At 37.2% G+C, this 21,547-nt stretch overlaps 1 protein-coding gene across 19 annotated transcripts in view; it reads right to left on the reverse strand.

The window, feature by feature from the left end:
* LOC143849679 (uncharacterized) overlaps window positions 1-21,547 on the reverse strand; it is a 43,639-nt gene that overhangs the window by 13,220 nt on the left and 8,872 nt on the right. For 5 of the 19 annotated variants that reach the window (XM_077358812.1, XM_077358808.1, XM_077358818.1 and 2 more), the window contains 2 exons: window positions 19,482-19,585; window positions 7,913-8,017 (listed from right to left, as the gene is read on the reverse strand). The exons of 1 other annotated variant lie outside the window; for it this stretch is intronic. In XM_077358812.1, the coding sequence (XP_077214927.1) occupies window positions 7,913-8,017; window positions 19,482-19,563 (187 nt within the window). In that variant the 5' untranslated portion in view covers window positions 19,564-19,585. Of the gene's footprint in view, window positions 1-1,773; window positions 2,052-7,912; window positions 8,018-9,923; window positions 10,021-19,481; window positions 19,610-19,722; window positions 19,770-21,547 lie in introns of all 19 variants that reach the window. 13 more of the 19 variants (XM_077358810.1, XM_077358807.1, XM_077358817.1 and 10 more) reach the window with 11 other exon arrangements.

Consider the following 21,547-nt stretch of genomic DNA (forward strand, 5'->3'; position numbering starts at 1 on the left):
TCTGACCGACTTTGAAATACTTCAGATCACCCCTCCTGTGACTACCTCCTCCTCTTACGGATTTTGGTCGTAACAAAAATCTTTACAGAAAGATGGTTCTAATCAACAAATGGAAACAAATGCCATGAAAAGATCCTTAAAATGCTCGAATGATTACATTGAGTCAATATATCGCATAAAACAAATGATGTGAAGGCCCAGATAGTTTTTGGGTAGAATAACGATATGGTAACCAAGTTGGGGACCAAGAGTGGAACCCAACGAATAACATCTTCACACCCGTTTCTTTCAACGTAAAATTTGTTTTATGTTGACACAAGACAAATTTTACGTCCATTATTACGTCGAAAGAATCGGAGCCTAAATGGCAAAACTACCAGGGATTTTTTCGGTTCCACTCTCGGTCTCACTATTTTGGATTTTGAGTACAAAAATACAAGTTGTTGACAAAATTTGTAGAATCAAATATGATTATAAATCCCAGCAAAAATGCACAGAGATCTTAAATCGATTTGAGTCGAAAATCAATATTACACTCCAAATGAAACGCTCAACTTTGCTAAGAATCAGGGGTTTGGTATAAAAAAACGAGAAGAAGAAGGGCCAAAGAAATCCAAACAAGATATTTTGAATTTGTCAAGGATATTTTTTGACATAGATGTCCACCTGAAACTTTCACAACATTACAATCCCTTGATTACCCCTCATTTTATCACCTACTCTCAATTGAGACTGATCTTTGTCTCAAATACGGTTTATTGTGTTGGTTCCTGTCCTACATCAATTTGGTATTAAACCTATATGTGAAGTGATTACATGGCATCTGCCCTGAGATAGTATTCTTGGTTTTCACTAATAAATTCGGAGTTGATCCAAAAAAGAAAATTTTGCGTCCACATTAGCCTGAGTTGTTAATCTCCGACATTGATGTAGGTATCTTTTGTTTTCTCCCTTGCAGCTAGTTACCTAGTTGTTAAGCAAGTATCATACATGGATACAATGGTTGCCAACAAAGAAAGATATGAGAGTCAATTTTATGTCCAGCAAATTGCACCCATATGATAAATCCCATTTGGTACTTGTTTACACATACACCAAAAAAGATGGAATGGAAGTCTTACAAGCTTTTTTTGGTAGGTAAGCTGGGATCGAACCTACAACGTCAAGGTTGAGATACGAAGTCTCAACTAGTGAGCTACAGGCCAACCCAAAAAGTCTTACAAGCTGCTTGAACATGGGAATCTTCTATTCTATTTCAGTGACAGCGAGTTAGGTATAGAAAAGGAAGTCTCTTTTTCAAATGGTTCTCAACTTGGAAAGAGCTTTTGTTGTTATTGTCTTAAAATTTAGAACCCAAAGCACTTGAAAAGTTTTATAGTTGGAACAATAGTTGAGACTTAAGACACGGTGCAACCATTTACAAGAAATATGATAATTCAAAGGTGCTTCAAGGAGATACCAAGCATAAATTCAATGAAACTAATAATATTTAGTTATTTACAGTGTCCTTGCTAATAAAAAATTTTACAGAAAGATGGGTCTAATCAACAAATGGAAACAAATGCCATGAATAGATCCTTAAAATTTGTAGAATCAAATCTGACTATAAATCCCAGCAAAAATGCACAGAGATGTTAGATCGATTTGAGTCCAAAATCAATATTACACTCCAAATGAAACGCTCAACTTTGCTAAGAATCAGGGGTTTGGTATCAAAAATCGAGACCAAACAAAATAGCTTTGATTTAGAATAAGAGGATGGGAAAGAGGTACCTTTGGTTCCTCTGCAGTAAGGAAGCCCTAACTTGGCGAGCGAGAGAGTGAGCCGAGGAAGACGCCCAAAACGCATCATTTAGGAACCCCGGTTTTTCACAAGGGATACTTCTCTTCCTTCCTATTTATTTCTTTTTATACTGCTAATTCCCGTACCCGTTCCCGCTTAGATCGTGGAATCCCCGCGCCGTGCGGGGCGGGCCGGGTCAGATTCCCATTTTTGTGGGTTTAATTGCCACTCCTAGCTCTTTTCATAGGTCCGTTCACTTGTTTTCTCACTGCAAGAAAAAGAAAAAAAAAGAATTTGACGGGGAAAACTGGAAAAGAAAGGAGAAGAAACTGTGACAAGAAACATGCTTTCTCGTTTTTCACTTGCCCGAGAAACCGAGAGAAAGTATGCAGGAAACTAGTTCTCTAGAAATTAAGCTGTTCACTTGCCTGGAAACCTTGAGAAAGTAAACAGTTTGATATAAAAACTTAATTAATAGTCCAACACAGTGTAAATAAGGCTCAGTGGGCCCAGTCTTCATATAAAACCATAATAAAGAAGTCAACATACCTCTAAAATGCTCCTTTCATAACAATAAACACAGCAATCATCCCTGCCACAACAAGACATGTGAGAGTAGAGTTAGAGGGATGACGGTCCTCACAGCTGTGGATCTCTTCCTCGCAAACTTCTTTGAGATCCTCCTCCTCTCTAGCTTCTTTGAGATCCTCACGATTCGCAAGTGATACGTATGCATTCATAACCACCTCCGCCTCGTCCCTGTTCTTATAGGAACGGTGGCATGCTCCACTATACCCATGGACCTGCATTTGGCATTCTAGCCAACTGTCGAAAATGCCAACCTGCTTCCTCTTAAAATTTGCATAAAATTTCTTCTTACCAATTTCGCTAAAGATAAAAAAGTAGCTATGGATTTGATATTTCCACACCCCCTAAGCTAAAGATCGCAAAAGATCTCTTTCTTTCTCATCTCTCATCCACACCTTCTCTCTCCGGCGATAACTCACCGGACGTTTCCGCGGCAAAGGTGTCTCGACCGGCTCCTTTCAGCGTTTGCGGATTTCCTCAGACCGGATCGAGCCTCTAAACCTTTCTTTTTTCGACTTTGCCTGTTCATTTAGTAGTGAACTTTTCAGTTCTTATCATGCTTTTCTCTCAATTTCGGATATGGAGTTCCGATCACTATTGGCATCAGATTGAAGGGAAATTTTTAAGTGGGTGCTTCTTTTTGGAGGATTGGTTTTTTTCTTTATTAGAAATTAGGCTTACAAGTACATACCTCCCTCTCTCACCTATCCACAAAAATAAACAATATACACAATAGGGAGGGATTTTCTTTCTTTTAATATCTTTATTTACTGTTCAGAAAGATTCCCTTGATTCTATATTTATGGCTCTCAATTAAGTTTATTTTTTCGAGATTTCAATGGTTTGTCTTTTCGAGATCCTGCAGAGTATTTTGCGGATTTCAATGTCTTCTTTATCTGGATTTCTGCTAAATGTGGAATTTTGCTTAACCAAGAGAGTCGGTTTCCCAGAGTAGAAATAGCGTCTTCATCTTGCTACCCAAGCACAGTAGAGAGAGAGAGAGAGAGAGAGAGAGAGTTTGTATCTAACTACCATTTTTTTGCCTTTTTTTCTTCTCATTATTTTCTTTCGAAATGATTATTTGGTATGAATGTTTTCTTCATTTTTTTTTAGCTTTAACTTTTTTGATTCTTGATGGAATTTCTTTATATTCTGCAGCAATTTAGGGTTTTGTTATTTCCCTTTTTAAATTCCTAAATCTATTGAATTTCCTCTTGATTGCATTCTTTAAGGTGTTTTGCTTTCTGTTCAAGGGTGTTGTCCTTGAGTTTTTGTTTAGCTTTTAACATCTTTGATTCATTAAAAAAGGTTGGCACCTTTGCAGGGACAGGCTATTGTTGGCAATGGAAGTCAAGGTCTCTCAAATGCATCCCTCAATTCATTTAGCTTAATCAGTTTCTTTTATTTTTTACTAGTTTCTTTTTATTTTCGGTCAAGATTTGCCTTTTTTAAAAAATCTTTTACACAGGCTGTCGATTTATCTCTTGCACAGGTTTTCTGGTAGAGTACTTTGGATGAAGTGGGAATGGATGACGGCACCGTATCATTTTCGGACTCTCTATCAAGGCAGCAGTTTCAGAACCCTTAAAACACCAGGTAAGCTAATGCATGCCCATATCTTCTTTACCCTCTATTTCTAATTTTTTTTTTTTTTAAGGGTTTTGATGATCATAATCCTTTCTTTTTTTAGACAAGCGTACTACAGAATGTTAGTGTTTTACTACACTGCGAAGGCTGCGAGAAGAAAGTTGATGATGTACTACAGAATGTTGACGGTACTAAAAATATATTTTTCCCTCTACTAAATTTCTCCTCTTTTTCATAGATCTGTTGTTTTCTCTACTACCTGTTCCTAAGCCCGTATAATCATGTAATTTTTGGAAAATACTTTTGCCTTTTTTAAAGAATCTTTTCCACAGGTTTCCAAACTATCTTTTCACAGGAGGCTGTTAAAGGGGTTTTAAGACTATCTTTTAAACAAAAGGCTATCTGATAGTCAAAATATCTTTTGGGCACCAATATTCCCTCTACCTTGACAGAAAACGTTAGGTTATTCCAAGGGGTGGAGGAGCCACCGTTAGCTCTAACGCTTAAAAGTTAACGTTTTCTGTTAAGGGGGAAATCATATCACTGCCCTACTTACTTTTGGACATACTATTTTTACTTTTACGACTATAAAAGGAGTTCATGTGCCATCTTTTACCAACACTTCTTTCACAGTTTAGTGATTTTATCCCTCCATTTCCATTCCCCCTCGCAGGATGGCTTTCGGTGTTAAAAATTTATTTAAGACACTGACCACAAAGTTCACCATCTGTCGACCATTTTCAAAGTTTCTAAAATCAGAAACTTTCTATTTTTCTTATCTCCATCCTTCTTCAACTAAATCTAAGATTCAATACCCTCTCATTCTCATCCCAAAACTTGGCTAAAAGCTCGTTGACATCATCTCTAAGGTTTCTTATAACTAAATGATGGATAGTTTTTAAAGTCTTTAAAATAATAAACTTTATCGCCATCCTTCATCAACTAAATCTAAGATTCAATATCATCACATCCTCTCCCAAAACCGCATTTAAAAGCTTCTTAACACCGTCTCTGGGGTCTCTTATGTGTAAAAGATTGATGTTTTAAAAAGTATCAAAAATAAGAAACTATCTACTTTTTCAATCTCCTTCCTCGATCAACTAAATCTAAGATTCAATACCCTCTCATCCTCATCTCAAAACTTTGCAAAAACCTCCTTCACACCATCTCTAGGGGTTCTTATGTCTAAAAGATGGATGTCTTCTAAAGTTTTTAAAATAAGAAACTTTCTATTTTTTTAGTCTCCATCCTTCATCAACTAAATCTAAGATTAATATCATCTCAAAAGTTGGCTAAAAGCTCATTAGCACCATCACTAAGGTTTCTTATGTCCAAAAGATTCATGTTTTATAAAGTTTCTAAAATTAGAAATTTTCTATTTTTCAATCTCCATTTTTAATCAAGTAAATCAAAGATTCAGTACCATCTAATCCTCATTTTGAAACTTGGCTAAAAGCTCCTTCACACCAACTCTAGGGTCTCCTATGTCTAAAAGTTAGATGTTTTATAAAGTTTCTAAAATTAGAAACTTTCTATTTTTTCAATCTTCATCATTGATCAACTAAATCGAAGATTCAATACAATCTAATCTTCATCTCAAAACCTCCCTAATTGCTCTCAAAACTTGGCTAAAAGCTCCATAACATCATCTATAGGGTTTGCTATGTCTAAAGGATGGATGTTTTATAACGTTTATAAAACATTATAAAACAAACTCCTCCGAAAGACAGGAGGAGGAAGAAAGAAAAAAGTGAAATGGTGAAAGAGTACAAGTGCATGGAATGTGAGACTCTCAAGAATCCTCCTCCTGGCTTCTTCAGCATTGGTGGGCTGGATGAGCATATAAAAAAAAGCACATCCTCACTTCATCCATCGTTGTCCCATTTGTGGTAATGGATACCGCAACGATTGGAAGGCAGCTCCAAAGAAACATCGATGCATAACACCCGAAGAATACAGGTATTATTTGTTTTATTTTTATTTAGTTTTTTTCATCCACTTACATAATCATGTGTAGGGAACAATACGGGAAGGCCCAGTTATCGAGGAGTGGGGTAGAGGTCGAGAGGAAGAAAGAAGAGGAACAAGTCAAGATGATGGAACAAGAGGAACAAGTCAAGAGGAGGGAAGAAGAGGATGAAGTCGAAAAAATCGAGTGATGGGAGAAACTCGAGATCTATGCAAACCTTATTGCTGGTGTAGTAGCTTGATTTGTACTTAGTGGATGAACTTGGCTGTTTGTTCATATCCACCTTTCCTGTCACAGTTGTGGGTCTCACTCTTTATGAGTGAAACTACAACCTAGGTTTTAGTTTGGAGATAAACTTGCTAAAAATACGAGGGGTTTACACGCATATGGAACAGGCGCCTTACTATTTCGAAATCCTTTCACTGCATTAAAAAAGATGGCAGGTGGAAGGTGGATCCAAAGTCTTCCCGGTCTTCGCCAACTCACCATTCATAAATCTGGACTGTCCAAATGTCTAAAGTAGAAGCTGAGCTCACAAATAAGGGAAAAATGCGTAGTAATAGTGACATCTCATACAGAGAGACCCACAACTGTGACAGAAAAGATGGATATGAACAAACATCCAAGTTCATCCACTAAGTACATCTAAAGCTTATCAGTAACAAACCAAAAGCATTACAAATTATGGAGTTCCTCGAGTTCCTTTCTCAATCAAGTTCATCCACTAAGTGCCTTTCACAATCAAGCTACTACACCAGCAACAAGGTTTGCATAGATCTCGAGTTTCTCACATCACTCGATTTCCTCGACTTTATCCTCTTCTTCCCTCCTCTTGACTTATTCCTCTTCTTCCCTCCTCTTGACTTCTTCTTCTTCTTCCTTCCTCTCGACCTCTACCCCACTCCTCGATAACTGGGCCTTCCCGTGTTGTTCCCTACACATGATTATGTAGGTGGATGAAAAAAACTAAATAAAAATAAAACAAACAATACATGTATTCTTCGGGTGTTATGCATCGATGATTCCTTGGAACTGCCTCCCAATCGTTGCGGTATCCATTACCACAAATGGGACAACGATGGATTAAGTGAGGATGTGCTTTTTTTATATGCTGATCCAGCCCACTAATGCTGAAGAAGTCAGGAGGAGGATTCTTGGGAGTCTCACATTCCAGGCACTTGTACTCTTCCACCATTTCACTTTTTTCTTTCTTCCTCCTCGTGTCTTTCGGAGGACTTTGTCTCCTCCTAGCTCTTGAAAATGGTCGACAGATGGTGAACTTTGTGGTCAATGTCTTAAATAAATTTTTAACACCGAAAGCCATCATGGGAGGAGGAATGGAAATGGAGGGATAAAATCACTAAACTGTGAAAGAAATGTTGGTAAAAGATGGCACATACATGAACTCCTTTTATAGTCGTAAAAGTAAAAATAGTCTGTCCAAAAGTAAGTAGGACAGTGATATGATTTCCCCCTTAACAGAAAGCGTTAACTTTTAAGCGTTAGAGTTAACGGTGGCTCCTCCACCCCTTGGAATAACCTAACGTTTTCTGTCAAGGCAGGGGGAATATCGGTGCCCTAAAGATATTCTCACTCTGAGATAGCCTTTTGTTTAAAAGATAGTCTTAAAACATATTTAACAGCCTCCTGTGAAAAGATAGTCTTGAAACCTGTGGAAAAGATTCTTTAAAAAATGCAAAAGTATTTTCCGAAAATTACCGGAGTATACGGGCTTAGGAACAGGTAGTAGAGAAAACAACAGACCCATGAAAAAGAGAAGAGAAATTTAGTAGAGGGAAAAATATATTTTTAGTACAGTCAACATTCTGTAGTACGTCCTCAACTTTCTTCTTGCAGCCTTCGCAGTGTAGTAAAACCCTAACATTCTGTAGTACGCATGTCTAAAACAAGAAAGGATTATGATCATCAAACTAAAAAAAAATAGAAATAGAGGGTAAAGAAGATGTGGGTATGCAGTAGCTTACCTGGTGTTTTAAGGGTTCTGAAACTGTTGCCATGATAGAGAGTCCGAAAATGATACGGGGCCGTCATCCATTCCCACTTCATCCAAAGTACTCTAGCAGAAAAACCTGTGCAAGAGATAAATCGATAGCCTGCGTAAAAGATTTTTTAAAACGGGCAAATCTTGACCGAAAATCAAAAGAAACTAGTTAAAAATAAAAGAAACTGATTAAGCTAAATGAATTGAGGGATGCATTTGAGAGACCTTGACTTCCATTGCCACCAATAACCTGTCCTTGCAAAGGTGCCAACCTTTTTCAATGAATCAAAAATGTTAAAAGCTAAACAAAAACTCGACGACAACACCCTTGAACAGAAAGCAATACACCTTAAAGAATGCAATCAAGAGGAAATTCAATAGATTTAGGAATTTAAAAAGGAAAATAACAAAAACCTAAATTGCTGCAGAATATAACGAAATTCCATCAAGAATCAAAAAAGTTAAAGCTAAACAAAAATGAAGAAAACATTCATACCAAATAATCATTTCGAAAGAAAATAATGAGAAGAAAAAAAGGCAAAAAAATGGTAGCTAGATACAAACTCTCTCTCTCTCTCTCTTGTGCTTGGGTAGCAAGATGAAGACGCTATTTCTACTCTGGGAAACCGACTCACTTGGTTAAGCAAGATTCCACATTTAGCAGAAATCCAGATAAAGAAGACATTGAAATCCGCATAATACTCTGCAGGATCTCGAAAAGACAAACCATTGAAATCTCGAAAAAAAAAACTTAATTAAGAGCCATAAATATAGAATCAAGGGAATTTTTCTGAACAGTAAATAAAGATATTAAGAGAAAGAAAATCCCACCCTATTGTGTATATTGTTTATTTTTGTGGATAGGTGAGAGAGGGAGGTATGTACTTGTAAGTTGTAAGCCTAATTTCTAATAAAGAAATAAACCAATCCCCCAAAAAGAAGCACCCACTTAAAAATTTCCCTTCAATCTGATGCCAATAGTGATCGGAACTCCATATCCGAAATTGAGAGAAAAGCACGATAAGAACGGAAAAGTTCACTATAAAAGTTCACTATAAATTGAACAGGCAAATTCGAAAAAAAAAAAGTAAAAGGAAAGAGGTTTAGAGGCTCGATCCGGTCTGAGGAAATCCGCAAACGCTGAAAGGAGCCGGTCGAGACACCTTTGCCGCGGAAACGGCCGGTGAGATATCCCCGGAGAGAGAAGGTGTGGATGAGAGATGAGAAAGAAAGAGATCTTTTGCGATCTTTAGCTAGGGGGTGTGGAAATATCAAATCCATGGCATCAGATTAACAGACTTTAAGATGAATATATGTGAGACTCTTGGGTAGTGTGCCACATGTACTGCGCAGCCCAGCCTAGCCTAGGGTATTTCCATCCTTTACGTCAAAAGGATAAATCGTTGGGTAATGGGCCCATTGCAAAAATACCATTTCGCAGATAGGATGTTGCATGTGAGAGTAGCCATGTAGGCTTACATTTTAGCCCATTTTGTCTTACTCACTTAATTCATATAAGGTGGCTGCTCTCACATGCAACAGCCCAACCACCAAATGGGTCCTGGGTTCAAAACCCAACAAGTTGTTGATACTAACAATCCACATTTATTGTCAACCCAAAAGAAGAGCTAAATGTGTCACGTGTGAGGCCACTCCGTAGGTGAGGCGGGTTTTATTGTCAACCCTGGAAAATGCTTTTCCATGGAATTTATTAGCTGCTTTGGAAAGAAAATTTCACGAAAAACAAGCTAGCCCAACTCCAAACCATGGAAATTTTCTAGCAAGAGAGAAAGAAGCAGAAGACTTTTCATGGAAAGAGTTTTAAGATTTGTTTACGTGGAAAAAAGTTTTATGGAAATTTATTTTCAATGGAACAATTGTAGTTCCCTATAGTTGCAAATCCATGGCAAATCCATGGCAATCCATTTTCTCCTACTGCTTAGATAAGTTCCCAAGCGCTTGTATGATTTTTGGAACAAAGAAAGATGGAGTACCAGAAAGATGAGGAAAACATTGACAGGTGTTGTACGGTACCAATCCTGAGTTGGTTCTTATGTTGTATCCATCAAGCAGTTTTGATGATACAACCTACTAAGAAAAAAGGAAAACCACAATTAGAAAAGATTGTGAAAAAAATTAAGTTAATTATAAATACTGAAAATAAGGAAACATGGTGCATTAGTATGCAGATTTATAGTCAAAATATCTTTTGGGCACCGATATTCCCTCTTCCTTGACAGAAAACGTTAGGTTATTCCAAGGGGTGGAGGAGCCACCGTTAGCTCTAACGCTTAAAAGTTAACGTTTTCTGTTAAGGGGGAAATCATATCACTGCCCTACTTACTTTTGGACATACTATTTTTACTTTTACGACTATAAAAGGAGTTCATGTGCCATCTTTTACCAACACTTCTTTCACAGTTTAGTGATTTTATCCCTCCATTTCCATTCCCCCTCCCAGGATGGCTTTCGGTGTTAAAAATTTATTTAAGACACTGACCACAAAGTTCACCATCTGTCGACCATTTTCAAAGTTTCTAAAATCAGAAACTTTCTATTTTTCTTATCTCCATCCTTCTTCAACTAAATCTAAGATTCAATACCCTCTCATTCTCATCCCAAAACTTGGCTAAAAGCTCGTTGACATCATATCTAGGGTTTCTTATAACTAAACGATGGATAGTTTTTAAAGTCTTTAAAATAATAAACTTTATCGCCATCCTTCATCAACTAAATCTAAGATTCAATATCATCACATCCTCTCCCTAAACCGCAGTTAAAAGCTTCTTAACACCGTCTCTGGGGTCTCTTATGTGTAAAAGATTGATGTTTTAAAAAGTATCAAAAATAAGAAACTTTCTACTTTTTCAATCTCCTTCCTCGATCAACTAAATCTAAGATTCAATACCCTCTCATCCTCATCTCAAAACTTTGCAAAAACCTCCTTCACACCATCTCTAGGGGTTCTTATGTCTAAAAGATGGATGTCTTCTAAAGTTTTTAAAATAAGAAACTTTCTATTTTTTTAGTCTCCATCCTTCATCAACTAAATCTAAGATTCAATATCATCTCATTATCATCTCAAAAGTTGGCTAAAAGCTCATTAGCACCATCACTAAGGTTTCTTATGTCCAAAAGATTCATGTTTTATAAAGTTTCTAAAATTAGAAATTTTCTATTTTTCAATCTCCATTTTTAATCAACTAAATCAAAGATTCAGTACCATCTAATCCTCATTTTGAAACTTGGCTAAAAGCTCCTTCACACCATCTCTAGGGTCTCCTATGTCTAAAAGTTAGATGTTTTATAAAGTTTCTAAAATTAGAAAATTTCTATTTTTTCAATCTTCATCATTGATCAACTAAATCGAAGATTCAATACAATCTAATCTTCATCTCAAAACCTCCCTAATTGCTCTCAAAACTTGGCTAAAAGCTCCATAACATCATCTATAGGGTTTCTTATGTCTAAAGGATGGATGTTTTATAACGTTTATTAAACATTATAAAACAAACTCCTCCGAAAGACAGGAGGAGGAAGAAAGAAAAAAGTGAAATGGTGAAAGAGTACAAGTGCATGGAATGTGAGACTCTCAAGAATCCTCCTCCTGGCTTCTTCAGCATTGGTGGGCTGGATGAGCATATAAAAAAAAGCACATCCTCACTTCATCCATCGTTGTCCCATTTGTGGTAATGGATACCGCAACGATTGGGAGGCAGTTCCAAAGAATCATCGATGCATAACACCCGAAGAATACAGGTATTATTTGTTTTATTTTTATTTAGTTTTTTTCATCCACTTACATAATCATGTGTAGGGAACAATACGGGAAGGCCCAGTTATCGAGGAGTGGGGTAGAGGTCGAGAGGAAGAAAGAAGAGGAACAAGTCAAGATGAGGGAACAAGTCAAGAGGAGGGAAGAAGAGGATGAAGTCGAGGAAATCGAGTGATGGGAGAAACTCGAGATCTATGCCAACCTTATTGCTGGTGTAGTAGCTTGATTTGTACTTAGTGGATGAACTTGGTTGTTTGTTCATATCCACCTTTCCTGTCACAGTTGTGGGTCTCACTCTTTATGAGTGAAACTACAACCTAGCTTTTAGTTGGAGATAAACTTGCTAAAAATACGAGGGGTTTACACGCATATGGAACAGGCGCCTTACTATTTCGAAATCCTTTTTCACTGCATTAAAAAAGATGGAAGGTGGAAGGGGGATCCAAAGTCTTCCCGGTCTTCGCCAACTCACCATTCATAAATCTGGACTGTCCAAATGTCTAAAGTAGAAGCTGAGCTCACAAATAAGGGAAAAATGCGTAGTAATAGTGACATCTCAAACAGAGAGACCCACATCTGTGACAGAAAAGATGGATATGAACAAACATCTCAAGTTCATCCACTAAGTACATCTAAAGCTTATCAGTAACAAACCAAAAGCATTACAAATTATGGAGTTCCTCGAGTTCCTTTCTCAATCAAGTTCATCCACTAATTGCCTTTCTCAATCAAGCTACTACACCAGCAACAAGGTTTGCATAGATCTCGAGTTTCTCACATCACTCGATTTCCTCGACTTCATCCTCTTCTTCCCTCCTCTTGACTTATTCATCTTCTTCCCTCCTCTTGACTTCTTCCTCTTCTTCCTTCCTCTCGACCTCTACCCCACTCCTCGATAACTGGGCCTTCCCGTGTTGTTCCCTACACATGATTATGTAGGTGGATGAAAAAAACTAAATAAAAATAAAACAAACAATACATGTATTCTTCGGGTGTTATGCATCGATGATTCCTTGGAACTGCCTCCCAATCGTTGCGGTATCCATTACCACAAATGGAACAACGATGGATTAAGTGAGGAGATAAGAAAAATAGAAAGTTTCTTATTTTAGAAACTTTGAAAATGGTCGACAGATGATGAACTTTGTGGTCAGTGTCTTAAATAAATTTTTAACACCGAAAGCCATCCTGTGAGGGGGAATGGAAATGGAGGGATAAAATCACTAAACTGTGAAAGAAGTGTTGGTAAAAGATGGCACATACATTAACTCATTTTATAGTCGTAAAAATAAAAATAGTCTGTCCAAAAGTAAGTAGGACAGTGATATGATTTCTCCCTTAACAGAAAACGTTAACTTTTAAGCGTTAGAGTTAACGGTGGCTCCTCCACCCCTTACTTTTGGACATACTATTTTTACTTTTACGACTATAAAAGGAGTTCATGTGCCATCTTTTACCAACACTTCTTTCACAGTTTAGTGATTTTATCCCTCCATTTCCATTCCCCCTCACAGGATGGCTTTCGGTGTTAAAAATTTATTTAAGACACTGACCACAAAGTTCATCATCTGTCGACCATTTTCAAAGTTTCTAAAATCAGAAACTTTCTATTTTTCTTATCTCCATCTTTCTTCAACTAAATCTAAGATTCAATACCCTCTCATTCTCATCCCAAAACTTGGCTAAAAGCTCGTTGACATCATCTCTAGGGTTTCTTATAACTAAATGATGGATAGTTTTTAAAGTCTTTAAAATAATAAACTTTATCGCCATCCTTCATCAACTAAATCTAAGATTCAATATCATCAGATCCTCTCCCTAAACCGTAGTTAAAAGTTTCTTAACACCGTCTCTGGAGTCTCTTAGGTGTAAAAGATTGATGTTTTAAAAAGTATCAAAAATAAGAAACTTTCTACTTTTTCAATCTCCTTCCTCGATCAACTAAATCTAAGATTCAATACCCTCTCATCCTCATCTCAAAACTTTGCAAAAACCTCCTTCACACCATCTCTAGGGGTTCTTATGTCTAAAAGATGGATGTCTTCTAAAGTTTTTAAAATAAGAAACTTTCTATTTTTTTAGTCTCCATCCTTCATCAACTAAATCTAAGATTTAATATCATCTCATTATCATCTCAAAAGTTTGCTAAAAGCTCATTAGCACCATCACTAAGGTTTCTTATGTCCAAAAGATTCATGTTTTATAAAGTTTCTAAAATAAGAAATTTTCTATTTTTCAATCTCCATCCTTAATCAACTAAATCAAAGATTCAGTACCATCTAATCCTCATTTTGAAACTTGGCTAAAAGCTCCTTCACACCATCTCTAGGGTCTCCTATGTCTAAAAGTTAGATGTTTTATAAAGTTTCTAAAATTAGAAACTTCCTATTTTCTCAATCTTCATCATTGATCAACTAAATCGAAGATTTAATACAATCTAATCTTCATCTCAAAACCTCCCTAATTGTTCTCAAAACTTGGCTAAAAGCTCCATAACATCATCTATAGGGTTTGCTATGTCTAAAGGATGGATGTTTTATAACGTTTATAAAACATTATAAAACAAACTCCTCTGAAAGACAGGAGGAAGAAAGAAAAAAGTGAAATGGTGAAAGAGTACAAGTGCATGGAATGTGAGACTCCCAAGAATCCTCCTCCTGGCTTCTTCAGCATTGGTGGGCTGGATGAGCATATAAAAAAAAGCACATCCTCACTTCATCCATCGTTGTCCCATTTGTGGTAATGGATACCGCAACGATTGGAAGGCAGCTCCAAAGAATCATCGATGCATAACACCCGAAGAATATAGGTATTATTTGTTTTATTTTTATTTAGTTTTTTTCATCCACTTACATAATCATGTGTAAGGAACAATACGGGAAGGCCCAGTTATCGAGGAGTGGGGTAGAGGTCGAGAGGAAGAAAGAAGAGGAACAAGTCAAGATGAGGGAACAAGAGGAACAAGTCAAGAAGAGGATGAAGTCGAGGAAATCGAGTGATGAGAGAAACTCGAGATCTATGCAAACCTTATTGCTGGTGTAGTAGCTTGATTTGTACTTAGTGGATGAACTTGGCTGTTTGTTCATATCCACCTTTCCTGTCACAGTTGTGGGTCTCACTCTTTATGAGTGAAACTACAACCTAGCTTTTAGTTTGGAGATAAACTTGCTAAAAATACGAGGGGTTTACACGCATATGGAACAGGCGCCTTACTATTTCGAAATCCTTTTTCACTGCATTAAAAAAGATGGGAGGTGGAAGGTGGATCCAAAGTCTTCCCGGTCTTCGCCAACTCACCATTCATAAATCTGGACTGTCCAAATGTCTAAAGTAGAAGCTGAGCTCACAAATAAGGGAAAAATGCGTAGTAATAGTGACATCTCATACAGAGAGACCCACAACTGTGACAGAAAAGATGGATATGAACAAACATCCCAGTTCATCCACTAAGTACATCTAAAGCTTATCATTAACAAACCAAAAGCATTACAAATTATGGAGTTCCTCGAGTTCCTTTCTCAATCAAGTTCATCCACTAAGTGCCTTTCTCAATCAAGCTACTACACCAGCAACAAGGTTTGCATAGATCTCGAGTTTCTCACATCACTCGATTTCCTCGACTTCATCCTCTTCTTCCCTCCTCTTGACTTATTCCTCTTCTTCCCTCCTCTTGACTTATTCCTCTTCTTCCCTCCTCTTGACTTCTTTCTCTTCTTCCTTCCTCTCGACCTCTACCCCACTCCTCGATAACTGGGCCTTCCTGTGTTGTTCCCTACACATGATTATGTAGGTGGATGAAAAAAACTAAATAAAAATAAAACAAACAATACATGTATTCTTCGGGTGTTATGCATCGATGATTCTTTGGAACTGCCTCCCAATCGTTGCGGTATCCATTACCACAAATGGGACAACGATAGATTAAGTGAGGATGTGTTTTTTTATATGCTCATCCAGCCCACCAATGCTGAAGAAGTCAGGAGGAGGATTCTTGGGAGTCTCACATTCCAGGCACTTGTACTCTTCCACCATTTCACTTTTTTCTTTCTTCCTCCTCGTGTCTTTCGGAGGACTTTGTCTCCCCCTAGCTCTTGAAAATGGTCGACAGATGGTGAACTTTGTGGTCAATGTCTTAAATAAATTTTTAACACCGAAAGCCATCCTAGGAGGAGGAATGGAAATGGAGGGATAAAATCACTAAACTGTGAAAGAAGTGTTGGTAAAAGATGGCACATACATGAACTCCTTTTATAGTCGTAAAAGTAAAAATAGTCAGTCCAAAAGTAAGTAGGACAGTGATATGATTTCCCCCTTAACAGAAATCGTTAACTTTTAAGCATTAGAGTTAACGGTGGCTCCTCCACCCCTTACTTTTGGACATACTATTTTTACTTTTACGACTATAAAAGGAGTTCATGTGCCATCTTTTACCAACACTTCTTTTACAGTTTAGTGATTTTATTCCTCCATTTCCATTCCCCCTCACAGGATGGCTTTCGGTGTTAAAAATTTATTTAAGACATTGACCACAAAGTTCACCATCTGTCGATCATTTTCAAAGTTTCTAAAATCAGAAACTTTCTATTTTTCTTATCTCCATCCGTCTTCAACTAAATCTAAGATTCAATACCCTCTCATTTTCATCCCAAAACTTGGCAAAAAGCTCGTTGACATCATATCTAGGGTTTCTTATAACTAAATGATGGATAGTTTTTAAAGTCTTTAAAATAATAAACTTTATCGCCATCCTTCATCAACTAAATCTAAGATTCAATATCATCACATCCTCTCCCTAAACCGTAGTTAAAAGCTTCTTAACACCGTCTCTGGGGTCTCTTATGTGTAAAAGATTGATGTTTTAAAAAGTATCAAAAATAAGAAACTTTCTACTTTTTCAATCTCCTTCCTCGATCAACTAAATCTAAGATTCAATACCCTCTCATCCTCATCTCAAAACTTTGAAAAAACTTCCTTCACACCATCTCTAGGGGTTCTTATGTCTAAAAGATGGATGTCTTCTAAAGTTTTTAAAATAAGAAACTTTCTATTTTTTTAGTCTACATCCTTCATCAACTAAATCTAAGATTCAATATCATCTCAAAATCATCTCAAAAGTTGGCTAAAAGCTCATTAGCACCATCACTAAGGTTTCTTATGTCCAAAAGATTCATGTTTTATAAAGTTTCTAAAATTAGAAATTTTCTATTTTTCAATCTCCATCTTTAATCAACTAAATCAAAGATTCAGTACCATCTAATCCTCATTTTGAAACTTGGCTAAAAGCTCCTTCACACCATCTCTAGGGTCTCTTATGTCTAAAAGTTAGCTGTTTTATAAAGTTTCTAAAATTAGAAACTTTCTATTTTTTCAATCTTCATCATTGATCAACTAAATCGAAGATTCAATACAATCTAATCTTCATCTCAAAACCTCCCTAATTGCTCTCAAAACTTGGCTAAAAGCTCCATAACATCATCTATAGGGTTTGCTATGTCTAAAGGATGAATGTTTTATAACGTTTATAAAACATTATAAAACAAACTCCTCCGAAAGACAGGAGGAGGAAAGAAAAAAGTGAAATGGTGAAAGAGTACAAGTGCATGGAATGTGAGACTCCCAAGAATCCTCCTCCTTGCTTCTTTAACATTGGTGGGCTGGATGAGCATATAAAAAAAAGCACATCCTCACTTCATCCATCGTTGTCCCATTTGTGGTAATGGATACCGCAACGATTGGGAGACAGTTCCAAAGAATCATAGATGCATAACACCCGAAGAATACAGGTATTATTTGTTTTATTTTTATTTAGTTTTTTTCATCCACTTACATAATAATGTGTAGGGAACAATACGGGAAGGCTCAGTTATCGAGGAGTGGGGTAGAGGTCGAGAGGAAGAAAGAAGAGGAACAAGTCAAGATGATGGAACAAGAGGAACAAGTCAAGAGGAGGGAAGAAGAGGATGAAGTCGAAAAAATCGAGTGATGGGAGAAACTCGAGATATATGCAAACCTTATTGCTGGTGTAGTAGCTTGATTTGTACTTAGTGGATGAACTTTGCTGTTTGTTCATATCCACATTTCCTGTCATAGTTGTGGGTCTCACTCTTTATGAGTGAAACTACAACCTAGCTTTTAGTTTGGAGATAAACTTGCTAAAAATACGAGAGGTTTACACGCATATGGAACAGGCGCCTTACTATTTCGAAATCCTTTTTCACTGCATTAAAAAAGATGGAAGGTGGAAGGTGGATCCAAAGTCTTCCCGGTCTTCGCCACCTCACCATTCATAAATCTGGACTGTCCAAATGTCTAAAATAGAAGCTGAGCTCACAAATAAGGGAAAAATACGTAGTAATAGTGACATCTCATACAGAGAGACCCACAACTGTGACAGAAAAGATGGATATGAACAAACATCCAAGTTCATCCACTAAGTACATCTAAAGCTTATCAGTAACAAACCAAAAGCATTACAAATGATGGAGTTCCTCGAGTTCCTTTCTCAATCAAGTTCATCCACTAAGTGCCTTTCTCAATCAAGCTACTACACCAGCAACAAGGTTTGCATAGATCTCGAGTTTCTCACATCACTCGATTTCCTCGACTTCACCCTCTTCTTCCCTCCTCTTGACTTATTCCTCTTCTTCCCTCCTCTTGACTTCTTCCTCTTCTTCCTTCCTCTCGACCTCTACCCCACTCCTCGATAACTGGGCCTTCCCGTGTTGTTCCCTACACATGATTATGTAGGTGGATGAAAAAAACTAAATAAAAATAAAACAAACAATACATGTATTCTTCGGGTGTTATGCATCGATGATTCTTTGGAACTGCCTCCCAATCGTTGCGGTATCCATTACCACAAATGGGACAATGATGGATTAAGTGAGGATGTGCTTTTTTTATATGCTCATCCAGCCCACCAATGCTGAAGAAGTCAGGAGGAGGATTCTTGAGAGTCTCACATTCCAGGCACTTGTACTCTTTCACCATTTCACTTTTTTCTTTCTTCCTCCTCGTGTCTTTCAGAAGACTTTGTCTCCCCCTAGCTCTTGAAAATGGTCGACAGATGGTGAACTTTGTAGTCAATGTCTTATATAAATTTTTAACACCGAAAGCCATCCTGCGAGGGGGAATGGAAATGGAGGGATAAAATCACTAAACTGTGAAAGAAGTGTTGGTAAAAGATGGCACATACATGAACTCCTTTTATAGTCGTAAAAGTAAAAATAGTCTGTCCAAAAGTAAGTAGGACAGTGATATGATTTCCCCCTTAACAGAAAACGTTAACTTTTAAGCGGAGTTAACGGTGGCTCCTCCACCCCTTGGAATAACCTAACGTTTTCTGTCAAGGCAGGGGGAATATCGGTGCCCTAAAGATATTCTCACTATCAGATAGCCTTTTGTTTAAAAGATAGTCTTAAAACCTATTTAACAGCCTCCTGTGAAAAGATAGTCTTGAAACCTGTGGAAAAGATTCTTTAAAAAATGCAAAAGTATTTTCTAAAAATTACTGGATTATAGGGGCTTAGGAACAGGTGGTAGAGAAAACAACAGACCCATGAAAAAGAGAACAGAAATTTAGTAAAAGGAAAAATATATTTTTAGTACAGTCAACATTCTGTAATATGTCCTCAACTTTCTTCTTGCAGCCTTCGTAGTGTAGTAAAACCCTAACATTCTGTAGTACGCATGTCTAAAACAAGAAAGGATTATGATCATCAAACTAAAAAAAAATAGAAATAGAGGGTAAAGAAGATGTGGGTATGCAGTAGCTTACCTGGTGTTTTAAGGGTTCTGAAACTGTTGCCATGATAGAGAGTCCGAAAATGATACGGGGCCGTCATCCATTCCCACTTCATCCAAAGTACTCTACCAGAAAACCTGTGCAAGAGATAAATCGACAGCCTGCGTAAAAGATTTTTCAAAAAGGGCAAATTTTGACCGAAAATCAAAAGAAACTAGTTAAAAATAAAAGAAACCGATTAAGCTAAATGAATTGAGGGATGCATTTGAGAGACCTTGACTTCCATTGCCAACCATAACCTGTCCTTGCAAAGGTGCCAACCTTTTTCAATGAATCAAAAATGTTAAAAGCTAAACAAAAACTCAAAGACAACACCCTTGAACAGAAAGCAATACACCTTAAAGAATGCAATCAAGAGGAAATTCAATAGATTTAGGAATTTAAAAAGGAAAATAACAAAAACCTAAATTGCTGCAGAATATAACGAAATTCCATCAAGAATCAAAAAAGTTAAAGCTAAACAAAAATGAAGAAAACATTCATACCAAATAATCATTTCGAAAGAAAATAATGAGAAGAAAAAAAGGCAAAAAAATGGTAGCTAGATACAAACTCTCTCTCTCTCTCTCTCTCTCTCTCTCTCTCTCTCTCTCTCTCTCTCTCTCTCTCTCTCTCTTGTGCTTGGGTAGCAAGATGAAGACGCTATTTCTACTCTGGGAAACCGACTCACTTGGTTAAGCAAGATTCCACATTTAGCAGAAATCCAGATAAAGAAGACATTGAAATCCGCACAATACTCTGCAGGATCTCGAAAAGACAAACCATTGAAATCTCGAAAAAAAAAACTTAATTAAGAGCCATAAATATAGAATCAAGGGAACTTTTCTAAACAGTAAATAAAGATATTAAAAGAAAGAAAATCCCACCCTATTGTGTATATTGTTTATTTTTGTGGATAGGTGAGAGAGGGAGGTATGTACTTGTAAGTTGTAAGCCTAATTTCTAATAAAGAAATAAACCAATCCCCCAAAAAGAAGCACCCACTTAAAAATTTCCCTTCAATCTGATGCCAATAGTGATCGGAACTCCATATCCGAAATTGAGAGAAAAGCACGATAAGAACTGAAAAGTTCACTATAAATTGAACAGGCAAATTCGAAAAAAAAAAGAAAAAGGAAAGAGGTTTAGAGGCTCGATCCGGTCTGAGGAAATCCGCAAACGCTGAAAGGAGCCGGTCGAGACACCTTTGCCGCGGAAAAGGCCGGTGAGATATCCCCGGAGAGAGAAGGTGTGGATGAGAGATGAGAAAGAAAGAGATCTTTTGCGATCTTTAGCTAGGGGGTGTGGAAATATCAAATCCATGGCATCAGATTAACAGACTTTAAGATGAATATATGTGAGACTCTTGGGTAGTGTGCCACATGTACTGCGCAGCCCAGCCTAGCCTAGGGTATTTCCATCCTTTACGTCAAAAGGATAAATCGTTGGGTAATGGGCCCATTGCAAAAATACCATTTCGCAGATAGGATGTTGCATGTGAGAGTAGCCATGTAGGCTTACATTTTAGCCCATTTTGTCTTACTCACTTAATTCATATAAGGTGGCTGCTCTCACATGCAACAGCCCAACCACGAAATGGGTCCTGGGTTCAAAACCCAACAAGTTGTTGATACTAACAATCCACATTTATTGTCAACCCAAAAGAAGAGCTAAATGTGTCACGTGTGAGGCCACTCCGTAGGTGAGGCGGGTTTTATTGTCAACCCTGGGAAATGTTTTTCCATGGAATTTATTAGCTGCTTTGGAAAGAAAATTTCACGAAAAACAAGCTAGCCCAACTCCAAACCATGGAAATTTTCTAGCAAGAGCGAAAGAAGCAGAAGACTTTTCATGGAAAGAGTTTTAAGATTTGTTTACGTGGAAAAAAGTTTTATGGAAATTTATTTTCAATGGAACAATTGTAGTTCCCTGCATCCAACAGGCCCTTTTTCCATGGAACAACTAATTCCATGAAAATTTTCATGGGGCTACATTGTTTTCCATAGTTAATTGAATAGGTCCTAAAAAAATCCAATTCATTTCTAACTTCAAAATTGACA

This window comes from Tasmannia lanceolata, unplaced genomic scaffold, assembly GCF_043159265.1.
Source record: "Tasmannia lanceolata isolate RefF3 unplaced genomic scaffold, GAP_Taslan_0.1 ptg000018l, whole genome shotgun sequence".
NCBI classification, from domain to species: Eukaryota; Viridiplantae; Streptophyta; class Magnoliopsida; order Canellales; family Winteraceae; genus Tasmannia; species Tasmannia lanceolata.